Here is a 15216-nt window from a genome sequence, read left to right as displayed (position 1 = left end):
GAGAGAGGGAGACACAGAATCTGAAGCTGGCTCTAGGCTCTGAGCTTTCAGCACAGAGCCTGATGCCGGGTTTGAACTCAAGAACTGCAAGATCATGCCCTGAGCCGAAGCCAGATGCTTAACCAACTGAGCTACCCAAATGCTCCATATTTTGTTTTGTTTTTACATTGCACATATACGTGGAATAACCAGTCTTATTGGACTCTCCCCAAGAAGTACAGCTTCCTTGAAGCTGTGCAGTTAGGTTCTACTTTTTTTCTAGTGCCTTCTCTGTAAAGAGAAGTCTTTACATACATAATCTTGCAGGACTATGAATTACCAAATTCTTACCTGTTTTCAGAATTTTTGTATTTGTTGTCTCACTTTTTCTTTCTTAGGGTAGTTAGCTTCCCTGGGGCTGCCAGGTTAGGGTCTGCATATTTTCCAGCTCCTTCCATAGTAGGGCTATGAATTACCAAATCCTTATATGTGTTTGTATTTGTTGTCTCACTTCCTGTTTAAGGTAGTTTTGTCTGTGTTCCTTCTGGGTCCTCTGTTCCCTTCTTGCAATAGTCTTTTCTGCCTCCTCTCCCTAACTTAGCATCTACAAGCTTTCGATGCTCTGTTAGGATTTTTTTGTTTGTTTTTCCCTTTACTTACAGGTAGTTTGAAAATTTGTGTTTTCTGGATCCTAGAACTGCTGAAGGAATTGGTCCTGTGGGTTTTATTTCTCCTTGTTAATTTTTATTTGCTTTTTGTGGAAAGATAATATGGGGTTTTAAAATCAGAATGCCAGGAGCACCTGAGTGGCTCAGTTGGTTGAGTGTCTGACTTCAGCTCGGGTCATGATCCCATAGTTTGTGGGTTTGAACCTCGCAGCAGGCTCGTTGCTGTCAGTGCGGAGTCCATTTTGGATCCTCTGTTCCCTGCCCGCCCCCCCCCCCCCCCGTCTCTGCCCCTCCCCTGCTCATGCTCTCTCTGTCAAAAATAAATAATAAACATTAAGAAATAGAAATCAGAATGCCACTATTATTCCCCAAACCGGAGTACTTCTTTAATGGAAGTTTTGTAAATGAAGAAATTCAAAGCAAATATTACAGTTATATACATTTGTCCTTGAAAGAGAAGCTAGAGTTTTGAGATTCCTAAATTTAATGTAGTTAATGTCTATGTTAAGTGCCATTTCTCTGACCTTTATTGTAGTTGTTATCATGAAAAAAAGACTTAAAATACAAAAATCTGTGGTTATTATTATTTCACTATCAATTGTTTGTACCTTTTTCCTTCTGAAAATATCATTAAGTTGTAAGACTCTGACAACTGACCAAAGAACATCTGAAAATGCAGACTTATTTGTAGGTGAGTTGACCAAGGTTCAGAGAGATGTGAGGTAAGGTAGATGTGGTATAAGGTAGATGGAGATGTGACTAGAACCCTGACTTCCAGACCATTTCTCTTTCTTCAACATTAGACTTTTCTTTTTAGGAGTCAAGACTTTCCCTGTATAGCTTGGCCATTGTACAAAGTATAATTCTAGGCTGTAAATCTGTGATCTATATAGTAATACAATAGAAGAGAGGAGTTTGTCAAGAAGGTATAGGACCAGGGCGCCTGGGTGGCTCAATCGGTTAAGCATCCAACTTCGGCTCAGGTCATGATCTCACAGTCCATGAGCTTGAGCCCCATGTCGGGCTCTGTGCTGACAGCTCAGAGCCTGGAGCCTGTTTCAGATTCTGTGTCTCCCTTGCTCTCTGACCCTTCCCCATTCATGCTCTGTCTCTTTCTGTCTCAAAAATAAATGTTAAAAAAAAAAAAAGAAAAAAAAAAAAGAAAAAGAAGGTATAGGACCTAGGGGTGCCTGGCTGGCTCAGTCTGTAGAGCATGTGATTCTCGATCTTGGGGTTGCGAGTTCAAGCCCCATGTTGGGCATGGAGCCTACTTAGAAAAAAAGCTATGAAACCTCCCAGAATGATGTCCTTGAGGGAAAAGCAGTAGGATTTTAAAAAAGCTTTCAGCTACGATGTGGTGTTTTAAAGCAAGGACTTTAACTGTGGGAAAATAAAATGGTTATGTTATTCATAGAGGAGCTGCAAGCACTCTACAACTTTAACCTTTTATGTTTCCATTGAAGTCAAAAGTAAACAGTGTGACCTTTTAGTTTTGGATTTTCTTAAAATTATAAAGAAATATGCCAGGAAAATATTACCAAGGAGAAATGCTAATTTATTGATTTTTTTTTTCTGTGATCTTTTGCATTTTGCTGATTGAGTTTTTCAATGTGAATTCAGAAGGGTTACACACACACACACACACACACACACACACACCCACACACGAAACTAAAGGGAGTCATAATTTGAATGCATGCCTTAAACAAGTAGGAACAGTCTAATAGGTTCCTAATTAGGAAATGACATTTATGAGGCAAAGTTAAATCATTATGGGTCTGTTTCCTTTAATTTTGGGAGACTTACTTAGGTGAAATGCACTGTTTGTTTACTGCTGTGTTTTCTGGCATCATGGTTTAGGGAATAATTTCATCTCAAATATAGTCTATGAGGTCCTTTTATATGCTGGGCACTCTCCCAGGTGCTTTACATCAGTTTATTATGACTATTAAAACAGTGGTTCAAAATAAGTTGGTATCCCCATTTTGATGACAAGAAGAGTAAAACATGAAAAGGAAACTTTTTCAAGATTATAGTTTTAAGCAGTGGCACAAACTCAAATCTCTAAGAACTATCTTCAGTATCACAATTCTATAGAAGCATCAGACTAAGATAGGATTCAGAACACATTTGTACAATGTAGACCATAGCCTTAATTATTGGGTAATTGAATACTCTCTGGTAATATTTGTCTGTAAAAGAATGTTCTTTCTGACTGTAAGACTCCTTGCCTGAGAGCCCATTATATTTATTAGAAATGGACAGAAGCATTACCAGTATGTATCGCTATCGTTCCTCCAGCCTACAATTCTATCTGAATAGAATACCAAGGGGTTATTCATGAAAGATCTTGGTATTTGCTTTCTAGGACATGAGCTATGGACCATCACATGTACCATGGGACAAGGGAGAAAATATGCCATTCTTCATATAAACTAACAAAAACCACTAAAGTTAATTCGGTTTTATGTATTTGGAAAGCAACATTTGTTACTAGTTCTTTCTTAAATTTGATATATAGTAAGACAAAGGCAGTAAAACCTTTGACATCAAATTTTAATCATTTTTAAATTGCTTTGGCACAAAGGATGTACAAAATACATACATTAGTAATCAATTCCTGTTTCTTTTTAAAATTTTTTTTTTAATTGAAGTATAAACGTATGGTAATAGATTAGCTTCAGGTGTACAACATCATTCTGTATCTTAGTGCTCACCATGGTAAGTGTAGTCACCATTTGTCACCAAACAACAATATACAAAATTATTGATTTTGTTCCCTATGCTGTACTTTTCATTTCCGTGAGTTATTTAATAACTGTAAACCTGTTTTCTTAATCCCTTTTATCTATTTCAGCCATCCCTCCACCCACCTCCCCTCTGGCAACCATTATTTTATTCTCTATATCTAAGAATCTATTTTTGTTCATTTGTTTTGTTTTGTTTTTTAGATTCCACATGTATTGAAATCATATGGTATTTGTCTTTCTCTAGCTTATTTTGCTTTGTGTAATACCTTCTAGGTCCATGCATATTATCATAAATGTCAAGTCTCATTCTTTTGTATGGCTGAGTAATATTCCCTTATGTCTGTCTATTCTATTTCCCATCTTCTTTATCCATTCATCTGTTGAAAGACCCTTGGGTTGCATCCATATCTTGGCTATTGTAAATAATGCTGCAGTAAACATAAGGGTACATACATCTTTTTGAATTAGTGTTTTCATTTTCTTTAGGTAGTGCATCCAGTAGTGCAATTGCTGGGTTGTATGCTATTTCTATTTTAATTTTTTTGAGGACCTCCCATACTGTTTTCCACAGTAGCTGTGCCAATTTAAATGCACGAGAGTTCCTTTTATGTGAATGCTGCAGCTAGGACTCCTAGTAGCATGTTCAAGAAAAGTGGTCTTGTTCCTGTGCTCAGAAGAAAAGCTTTCTCAGGGGTGCCTGGATGGCTTAGTCAGTTAAGCATCCAAATTTGGCTCAGGTTAGGATCTCACGGCTCATGGATTCAAGCCCTGTGTCGGGCTCTGTGCTGACAGCTCGGATCCTGGAGCCTGCTTTAGATTCTATGTCTCCCTCTCCCTCTCTGCCCCTCCTCTGCTCATGTTCTGTCTTCCTCTCTCTCTCTCAAAAATAAACATTAAATTTTTTAAGAAGAAAAGCAGGGCATCAGTATTTCACCACAGTATGATGTTATCTGTGGGCTTTTCATATATGGCCTTTATTATGTTGAGGTATGTTCCCTGTAAACCGATTTCGCTGAAGATTTTTAACATGAACAGATGTTGAAAATTGTCACGTGCTTTTTCTGCATCTGTTGGGATGATCATGTGATTTTTATCTTTCATTTTGTGGATGTGCTGTATCACATTGATTGATTTGCAAATATTAAACCATCTTTGCATCCTTGGAATGAATCCCATTGGTCATGGTGAATGATCATTTTAATGTATTGTTGAATGTGGTTTGCTAATATATTGAGGATTTTTCCATGTTCATCAGAGATAATCGCCTATAGTGTTCTTTTATAATGTCTTCGTCTAGTTTTGGTATCAGAGTAATGCTGGCCTCACAGAATGAATTTGGGAGCTTTCTTCCTTCTGTTCTTTAGAATACTTTGAGAAGAATATGTATTGTGTGTGTGTGTATTTTCTTTTAGTATTGACTCTTCTTTAAATATTTGGTACAATTCACCTGTGACTGCATCTGGTTCTAGACTTTTGTTTGTTGGGAGTTTGATTACTGATTCAATTTTGTTGCTAGTTACTGGTGTGTTCAAACTTTCTATTTCTTCCTCATTTAGGTATGGAAGTTTATAGGTTTCTAAGAATTTATTCATCTAGGTTGCCCAGTTTGTTGGCATATGATTTTTCATAATATTCTTATAATCCTTTGTATTTCTGTGCTATAAGTTGTTTATCCACCTTCATTTCTGATTGAGTCCTTTGTTTTTGTTGATGAATCTGGCTAAAGGTTTATCGGTTTTGCCTTTGTGGAGAACCAGTTTGGTGTCATTGAACTTTTCCATGGTTATTTTTAGTCTCTGTTTTATTTCTGCTCTAGTCTTAATATTTCCTTCTATTAGCTTTGGGCCATATTCTTTGTCTAGATTTCTTAATTTAAGGGTTTGTAAGGTGTTTGAGATTTTTGTTTCTTGAGTTAGACCGGTATTGCTATAAATTTCCCTCTTAAAATTCATTTTTGCTGCATCCCAAAGATTTTGTACAGTTGTCTTTCTCATTTATCTCCATGTATTTTTACTTCCTCTTTGATTTCTTGGTTGACCTATTGATTGTTTAGTAGCATATTGTTTAGTCTCTGTGTATTTGTATTCTTTGCAGGTTTTTTCTTGTAATTGATTTCTAGTTTCATACTGTTGTAGCCAGAAAAGATGCTTGATAGTATTTCAATCTTGAATTTATAGACATTTGTTTTATGGGCTAACATGTCCTGGAGAATGTTCTATGTGCACTTGAAAACAACGTGTATTCTGTTTTCAGATGAAATGTTTCGTATATATGTTAGGTCCACTGGTCCAATGTGCCATTCAGGATACTCTTTCCCGTTAACTTTCTGTCTGGATGGCATATACATTGATGTAAGTGTTGTGTTAAAGGCCCCTACCATTATTGTATTACTGTCAAATTCTCCATTTAGGTCTGTTAGTAATTGCTTTATATATTTGGATGTTCCAATGATGGGTGCATAGATATTTACAGTTATTAACCCTGTTTTTAAATTTTTCCCTTTATCATTATATGATGCCCTTCTTTGTCTTTTGTTACAGTCTTTGTTTTAAAGTCTGCTTTGTGGGATATAAATATTGCTGCTCAGGCTTTTTTTCCACTTCTGTTTGCATGGAACCTTTTTCCATTCTTTAAGTGGTCTAAAGTGAGCCTCTTACAGGTGGCAAATGGATAGGTCTTTTTTTTTTTTTTAATCTGTTCATTTACCCTCTATCTTTTGATTGTAACATGTAGTCCTTTTAAGAGTAACTATCCATAGGTATGTACTTATTACCGTTTTTTGTGCCTTATTTTCTGGTTCTTCTCTATTCCTTTCTTCTCTTGCTCTCTCTTGTGGTTTGATGGCCTTTAGTATTATGCTTGGATTCCTTCCTCTTTTTTTGTGTTTTCCTATTTATTATAGGTTTTTGATTTGTGGTTGCCATTAGGTTCCTATATAAAATCTTATGGGTGTAGCAGTTGATATAAAGTTGATGATTGCTTAAGTTTAAACATATTCTAAAAGCACTAAATATTTACTTCCCCACCCTTGTTTTATGAATGTCATATATATATATATGTCATATATATGTCATATATGTATATGAATATTTTTTTTTAAAGTTTATTCATTCATTTTGAGAGAGAGAGCAAGAGCATGAGCAGGGGAGGGGCAGAGAGAGAGAGAGAATCTTAAGCAGGCCCTACACTCTCAGTGTAGAGCCCAGTGTGGGGCTCGAACTCCCGAACCGTGAGGTCATGGCCTGAGGTGAAATCAAGTCAGACACTTAACTGACTGAGCCACCCACATACCCCAAGAATGTCATATTTTATATCCTTTTATTTATGTGTATCCCTTGACTCATTTTGTATATTTTACTACATTCATGTTTTTTTTTTTTTACCTCCATACTGGTTTTATAAGTGATTTACCTGCCTTTATTATATGTTTGCATTTATCTGTGAAATTTTTTCTTTCATAATTTTCTTATTATTATGGCCTTTTCTTTCCAGTCAGGATTCCCTTCAGCATTTTGTGTAAGTCACGTTTGGTGGTGATAAACCCCTTTAACTTCTGTTTGTCTAGGAAACTCTTTATCTCTCCTGTTCCAAACAGTTCTGTTGCTGGGTAGAATATTCTGGTTGCAGATACTTTCCTGTAAGCACTTTGACTGTATCATGACACTACCTTCTGGCCTGCAAGTTTCTGCCAAAAAAGTCAGCCAGTAGCCTTATGGAGTTCCCCTTGTATGCAACTGTTTTTTGTTCTTGCTTTTAAAATTCTTTTAATAATTAACATGGCAAGGGGCACCTAGTTGGCTCAGTTGGTTGAATGTCCGACTTTGGCTCAGGTCATGATCTCCCAGCTCGTGAGTTCGAGCCCCGCATCAGCCTCTGTGCTGACAGCTCAGAGCCGAGAGCCTGTTTCAGATTCTGGGTCTCCCTCTCTGCCCCTCCCTCCCTCATTCTCCCTCTCTCCCTCTCTCAAAAATAAATAAACTTAAAAATTTTTTTTAAATAACATGGCAAAAATGATGTAGGGAGATGTGGACTTCCTTGGGTTCATCTTGTTGGAGGGTCTCTGCCTCCTGTATATGGATGTCTGTTTCTTTCAGGTTATGGAAGTTTTCAGCTGTAATTTATTCAAATAAGTTTTCTGCCCCTTCTTGCTTCTCCTTCAGAGAACTAATGTTATTATGCCTGATGAAATCATTGAGGGAAATGAAATGCTTTCCATTTCCCTGTCTTCCAGATCACCAGTCTGTTCTTGTGCATCCTCCATTCTGTCATTGATTCCCTCTAGCATGGATTGAGTTCTTCATCTCTGATTGGTCGTTTTTATATTTTTTCTCTGTCAAAGATCTCAGGGATCTTCTTCTTTTTTTTTCTCCCAAGTCCAGTGAGTATCTTTATGGCCATTACTTTGTATTCTTTATCAGGCATATTGTTTATCTCCATTTCATTTAGCCTTTTTGCTGTGATTTTTTTTTTCCTTGTCCTTTCATTTGGAACATAGACAAAATGAGGAGACGGGACTAACTCTCCGTGTTTATTTCTGTGTATGAGGAAGGTCTGTTTCCTGCTCTTGAGAGAAGTGGCCTTGTGAAGGGAAGTTTGTGGTGCCATGTAGCACAATGCCCCTTGGTCACCAGAACCAGGCACTCCTGGGATATCTTCTCTGGGGGCTGTGCACACCCTACTGTTGTGGCTGAGTCACGTTTGCCTTTAGTCCAGTTGGCTGCAATAACCTATTGTGTGTGCTGTGGGCACACCGTGCTGGGTTTGGTCACTGCATGCTTGTATGTGGGAGGTGTCTGCACCTACTCTGCCCTAGCTGTGGGCCCACCAGAGGGCGGAACACTCTCCCTGTGGGGCTCCCTGAGAGTCTTTCTTCGGAAGGGGTGAGCAGCCATACTAGATGTCTATACCCAGTCTTGTCTGCTGTAGCTGTAGGCTCACCAGGTGCAGGGCACCCTTCCTGGATGGTCAGCTAAAAGGTTTGGCTGCTGGAACTGTGGGTGTGCTGGGGTGTGGGGTTATCTACCCCTCTATCCAAGGGAGAGTCACTTGGTCCCTGCCCAGGCTGCTTGCAGGATGTGGTGGGGCAGGAGCTGCATTTGGGGAATGCCTGCGGAGTTGTGGGAGTTGTATGGGGGTGGGTCTGCAGGTGAATGTGGGGGTGGGGCAGGTGGTTCTAGCAAAATAGAAGGAGAATGCACAAGTTCCCACATGTATCTGGCTATTTAAGCTGGGGGAGATGAAGGGAAGTGGTGCCTGCCTTCACTTTTGTTCTTGGAGAAGTTTCCTGAAGATGTGTCATTGCACCACATGTTTTGTGATAGTAAATAAATCTATCTTTCCACATATACTACAGGCACTTTTCAAGCTACTGCTTCTATGCTGTGTCTAGGCTGCGATATTTATTATGCGATATTTATTACTTATTTTGGGTTGTTTTAGGGTAGAGACTGTTTCCTATTATCCTCCAGCTCTTCCAGAACTAAGCCTGCTCATTTTAAAAGTACCTGGGGTTAAACCCCACTGATTTTAAAAGCTTGTGAAGTTAAGCCCCACTCATCTTCAGGGCCAAATGTTACAGGGACTTGTCTTCCCGGTGTGTTTCCACAATGCCTAGGGTACATGGCACGGAGCCTGATCATCTCACTTCTCCATGCTTGTGGTGACCTTCCTGTTTGTGGTTAGTCTCACCAGAGGGCTTTGGTTCCCAACTGCACGTCTGCCCCTTTTACCCTTTTGGTCTGGTCTATGATTAAGCTCTGTTCTGCCAGACTCTGGGTCCTTGTTCAGTTCGTTGCACAAATGTAGCTGTTGGCTTGGTGTGTCTGTGGGGAAGGTTGAGCTCAGGATCCTCCTAGTGTGCCATCTTCCAGCTCTCCCCCAACTCCTGTTATTTCCTTTTCTGTGAACAGATAGCATTGCCTTATATTCAGAAATTTAAACAATTACAAAAGGAGTTTGAGGAAAAACCATTTGAAAATTACTTGCAGACATGATGAACCCTTTTTCTTAAACATTTCAGTGTGTGTTCCTTTAATAAGGGGGATACTCCCTAACATAACTACAGTTATAAAAATCAGGAAATTAATGGCGATGTATTACCTAATATAGTGGCCTTACGCAAATTTTGAAAAATAGATCCAAGATTCAATCTAGGATCAAACATTGCACTTAATTGTCATTTCTCATCAATTGTCTTTAATCTGGAACTATTGCTTAGTCTTTGTCTTTTATGATCTTGCTATTTTTGAAAAATGTAGGCCAGTTATTTTGTAGTACGTCCCTTGATTTGGGTTTGTCTGGCTTTCTCAAGATGAAAGTTACATAGGGACATCTGGGTGGCTCAGTTGATCGTCTGACTTTGGCTCAGGTCATGATCTCATAGTTTGTGGGTTCAGGCCCTGCATTGGGCTTTGTGCTGACACTCTCTGCTCCTTCCCCACTTGTGCGCTCGCTCTCTCTCTCTCTCAAGAATAAATATTTAAAAAAAATTTTTTTTTGAGAAAACAAAAGATTAGAGTTACATTTTTGTCAGGAATTCCAGACAAGCAATGTTGTCTCTCAGTGCATCATAGGAAGAGGTACTTGATACCTTTTTGTCCCATTGGTGATAATAAATTATATCACTTGATAGTGGTAGACCATTATAAAGAAGGTTTCCCATTATAAATGCAGGCATATCTCAGATATATTGCAGGTTTGGTCCTAGACCACAGCAAAAAGGCCAGTCAGATGAATTTCTTGTTTTTTTCCGGTGCATATAAATTATGTGTTTATTTTACCATGGTTTATTAAGTGTACAACAGCATTATGTCTAAAAAGGCAGTGTGCATACCTTAATACTTTATTGCTAAAAAATGCTAATCATCTGAGCTCATCATAATCACTGGTCACCATAACAAATGATGAAACAAATCATGAAATAATTTTTTTTAACATTCTCCATATTGACTCAAATTCTCTCAATCAACCCTTAATCTTATTTTTAAATGTTATTTGGTAGGATCCGAGGTGTTGGAACAGCAGCTATTAATATGTGCCTTGTGGCAACTGGCGTTGCAGATGCATATTATGAAATGGGAATTCACTGCTGGGATATGGCAGGAGCTGGCATCATTGTTACCGAAGCTGGTGGAGTGCTAATGGATGTGACAGGTAAAATGATGGGACACTGAAGCATTTTTCTCTCTGTTGGACTTTCCTTTAGTTACAGCTTTTTTTCTTTTAATGTTTAACATATACTACACTTCACCTGTTGAAGGCAAAACAAAAACAAGCCATGTGATTTTCTGCAAAATCAGGATATCAAATTTTGACAGGCAAGGAGGATAAAAAGCTAATTGTAATGTGGGACTAATAATGATAGATGGCTAAGCCTTTTTAAAGGTACCAGGAACTCTTGAGAAGCTATTAGAAAAGTAGAGAAGGTCACTGAATCTGAGGATTGTACCAAGAGCTCTTTGGTGATCATGGTGGTAGTTGACAGTGAACTGTCTCCACCATCACTTTGTGCCTTGAGAGAGGCTGACTGCTTGCTTTGAACTGATGAAGTTTTTTACAGTGAACCAGGCCCAGAAGTATTCACCAGTGATCTGGGAGAAAGGCAACGAAGAAGGGAATGGAAGAAGAGTGGTATGAAATGCTTTGAAGGCAGATTTCATGAACATAGGTTCCCAAACATTAAAGAGGTAGTAAGAGTAATAAAAAGAATTGAAAAAGAACACACAAAAGAAGGAATAGATGAAACTAATATTGCACTGATGTTAACTGGAATTTAAATAAAGACTAAAAACTATAAAGATAACATTTTTCAAACTGGTATGACTGAGACACCACAACCCCCTCAAAAAAAACCTGGTACTTATTAAAATACTCTTAAAACTCATTTATGCATCGCCAGAGCTTAAACATTATGGTTCTGTGACAGAGTAAAGGAAACTGAAAGTATGAGAATACTATGATTGACCATAGTACATATTGCTGTACTAGTTTTACAGGAATTCTTGTAGGAGATATAACCATTTTCCATATTTGGTTTGATTTTAGGTGAGCCATTTGACTTGATGTCACGAAGAATAATTGCTGCAAATAGTAAAACATTAGCAGAAAGGATAGCCAAAGAAATTCAAGTAGTACCATTTCAAAGAGATGATGAAGATTAACTGCAACAGCCTCGCGTATTCAGTCACGGTTCCATCACCCCTGTATTTGCTGACACACTGATGATGTTATAAAATTTAGGACGTTTATTTCAGATGTATAATATGATTGGCTTAATTTGTCTTTGATATCCAGATTAAAAAATTGCAGTTTGTTGTATATTTTACTAAGACTAGGTATGCGAGAATACATGAAATGTTGCATTGTTTTAACAAACTTTGCGTGTGAGAGTGCACTTTGGGAAAGATATACAGGTAGTTGATAAGACAAAGTATCATTGACTGAAATAGCAGTTTAGAGTTTCTAAGTATATATGAGCCTCTGAAATTCTGACTGTGTACAAAAGCATTCTTAACTACAAAGTTAACTTTTTGGAAAAAATTTTCTTTAGTTCCCAAAGCCATATTTAATTAAATTTGTAAGAATTAATGGCTCCTTCCTAGACCAAGGTTTTTTTTCTTTGCAGAGAACCTTGTTTTATTCATCAGTGTACACGTAGCACCTAGCAGAGTATTTGTTAAACATGGGCAGTCTAAAAAGCATTCAAAAGATATTTTGAAGGTAGCAATTCCTAGTTATACATAAAGCAATGAGCTCACCCTTTATTTTTACTTCAGGTGTTAAAGATGATCTCATCCTTTTCATATTTTACGGTATCATTCCTTTTAACTCTTCACATTGCCATATCATTTCAATTCCTGTACCATCAGGTATCCTTTCTACTTGTGGGCATTTCTGCAGTTAACGTTTTCCAAGACACTACAGTATTTGTTTGGAATCTTTTAAAGTCCCAATGTTTAAAAAAAAAAAAAAAGTTTCAAAACATTATCAGGCATCTAATTTAAATTCTATAATTAGAGTATAAAATTGTACTAAATTCAGGGGCTCCTGGGTGACTCGGTTAAGTGTCCGACCTCAGCTCAGGTTGTGATCTCACGGTTCGTGGGTTCGAGCCCCGCAGCGGGCTCTGTGCTGACAGCTCAGAGCCTAGAGCCTGCTACAGATTCTGTGTCTCCCTCATGCACTCTCTCAAAAACAACCAAACATTTAAAAAAAAAACTGTAGTAAATTCAATATTAATGTTTGAAAGTTGTTCCTACTGATCTTGTTGTGCACAGGAGACCTACAATCTGGCAGGTAAACTGTATTATTAATTGGTGTTTTTTTCCCCAAACTCCTTAAATTTGTTGCCACTGGATTCTATTCAGTCTTTAAATATTCCTTACTAGTCTTTGTCTTAGGAAACTCAAAGAAAATTGTTCTGGTTCATAAACATTTTAAATAAGGTCAATTGACTGCTTAGCCTTGTCCTTTGACACTTGAATAGACTATTAATTTTTGTAGTTTCATGTGAACCTTGTATTTGATAAAAGGAAAAGTACATTTATAAAGTTTAAGGTAGGGGATTATTGTGCACTTCATTATACTAAGATTTGAGTATTGTAATTATTTACTGTTGGTCATGTGCAGTAAAAATATACTGTATTCTGTGGTTAATTTTGCAATTAAATTTATTTAAGATTCATAAAATTTTAAGTATAACTGAACATTGTTAAAGTTTATAGTTTATGTTTGAGATTTGTGTTGAGTTGTAAATGTTGACACTTGCAGTTGTGGCTGAATATATGTTCTTGGGTTTTTTTTGTCTACAGTTTTCTCAACTTTTCTAAAAGTCTTTTAGAATAATTTTCCAAAAAGTAGCTTTTTTTTTCCCCCTAAATGCAATTAATTAGATAATTTGTGGCTGAAATTTCTTTAGACATTGAAAAAAAGAGGTTTGACAAGTGAGTTATCTGCCAATAGTTTGTAAACCTTCTAGCAGTTCCTTCTAGTATTTACCTTCATCATTTTAAAGGTATATTAAAGGATATTTAAAGGCTATATTTAAAGGCTATATTCTGCTATATATTTGACTTTATTCATTATTTAAACTTGCTGTTATGGAAGATGGGGATTTTGTACTTCTAACTCCCCCTTGAGCTACCTTGACATCCTCCTTTCATCCTCTTATAGTAATTACTAATTTACTTAATATAATCTTTGTTATTAAGTTTATATTCAGTGTTCAAGGACTTTTATTCACTGATTAACCAACTAGTATGTTATATCTTCTTACCTGTGTAATTTTTGTTCTTCCTGAAATTAACACATCGTCCCCAAGATGATAAAACCTCTTTATTAACTGCTTTCTTTTCCTCCTATAGATACATCTTTTGGGGCCCTTTTCCATCTCTTCCAGTCTGAATTGGTTACTAAGTGTGTTCATAGTAGTCCTGCTGGGGCTTCTCTTTGCTTCTCTTATGTTCAGTCATCTGTGTCCTTGATTTTTTTTGTGGCAGTCCCTTATTTTGCTGAGCCCATCTTCCAGGGGTTTTCTCTGAAAATGCACTTGAGAGGGAAAGTTTTGGAATCTCACAAGAAAATGTCTATTCCTTCATTGATAGTTTGGCTAGGTCTAGAATGCTAGGTTGAAAACAGTTTTCCCTCAGAATTTGCCTCACTCTCTTTTGTTCAAAATTATTGATGAACAGTCTTTGAATTTGCAATCCATTAACAAGTAGTCCTTTTCTTTTTTTTAAGTATATTTATTTTGAGAGTGTATGAGCAGGGGAGGGGTGGAGAGAGAGAATCCCAATGAGGGGCTCCATCTCACTAATTGTGAGATCATGACCTGAGCTGAAACCAAGAGGCAGGTGCTTAACTGAGCCAACCAGGTGCCCCACAAGTCTTTTTTATTGAAGATCTTAGAAAACTCCAGAAATCAAAAGAAAATCCTGAATTTCCTGGTGATAAGATTTGTCTTTTTTTTTTTCCTTCCCCCCATCCATTGTGCTAATTATTCACATCCTTTCATCCTGGAAAGTTTAAGTCCTTTACTGTTTGGCTGCTTTAATACTTTCCTCTCTTCCTCATACTCTGTCCTCTTTTTCTGGAATTTCTCATATTTAGGTATTGGACCTCCTATGTTCATCGTCTTGTTTTCTCTAACTTCTTTGCTTTTGTTTCCAAAGGATTTCCTTATCTTCCAGTCCTTCTATTAGCTTTTTTTTTTTTTTTTAATGTTACTCTATCCCTTTATTCCCTACATTGTCCCTTTCAAGTTCCTCTGTTTTCAGGGTTTTTTTTTTTTTGTTATGAAAATATTAAAATTTGTGGGTTGCATGTCAAGCACTGCTGATAGGGAAATCTATAGTCAAATACAAGGCAAGAAAACAGTATAAGGATTGAGTGGAGAAATAAAATTAATTCACAGTCAATGGGATGGAAGATCCTTTTGGATTTTCTAAGTAGACAAAACTTTCTAATTAGTGTTTTTGGTGGTGTTACTAGAGGTAAGGTCAATGTAAAATCAATGTAAGGTAATCCTATGTATAAGCCACACCTAAGATAATTTTTAAAATATTATGTATTTTATTAAATATTATCAGCTACCTAGGAATTAGTCTCATTAGACTAATGAAAGATGTGCAAGAGCTCTACACAGAAAAAATTACTGAGAAATTTCTGAACTCTGAATAGAGTAATAATACACGTTGGTTTGAACACTAGTTTTTAGATATTGTTCAATTGATGTAGATTCAGTGAAATCGACCAAAATCCTAATATTTTGGTGAGGACATAAGGTGGGAGGGTTAACAACTTACATGGAAATAGAGCCAAAA

The 15216-nt window shown here is 37.1% G+C and overlaps 1 protein-coding gene across 6 annotated transcripts in view; it reads left to right on the top strand.

Annotated features, from left to right (window-relative positions):
• Positions 1–13435, top strand: part of IMPA1 (inositol monophosphatase 1) — a 36396-nt gene extending 22961 nt beyond the window's left edge. For all 6 annotated transcript variants that reach the window (XM_045049665.1, XM_045049664.1, XM_006943288.5 and 3 more), the window contains 2 exons: positions 10398–10549; positions 11441–13435. In XM_045049665.1, coding sequence (XP_044905600.1) covers positions 10398–10549; positions 11441–11556 — 268 coding nt within the window. In that variant the 3' untranslated portion in view covers positions 11557–13435. The remainder of the gene's footprint in view (positions 1–10397; positions 10550–11440) is intronic.
• The last annotated feature ends 1781 nt before the right edge of the window (positions 13436–15216 follow it).

The sequence above is a fragment of the Felis catus genome, chromosome F2, assembly GCF_018350175.1.
Source record: "Felis catus isolate Fca126 chromosome F2, F.catus_Fca126_mat1.0, whole genome shotgun sequence".
Taxonomy (NCBI): domain Eukaryota; kingdom Metazoa; phylum Chordata; class Mammalia; order Carnivora; family Felidae; genus Felis; species Felis catus.
Note: the sequence above shows the minus strand (reverse complement) of the source record. Positions and strands in the feature narration are given on the sequence as shown.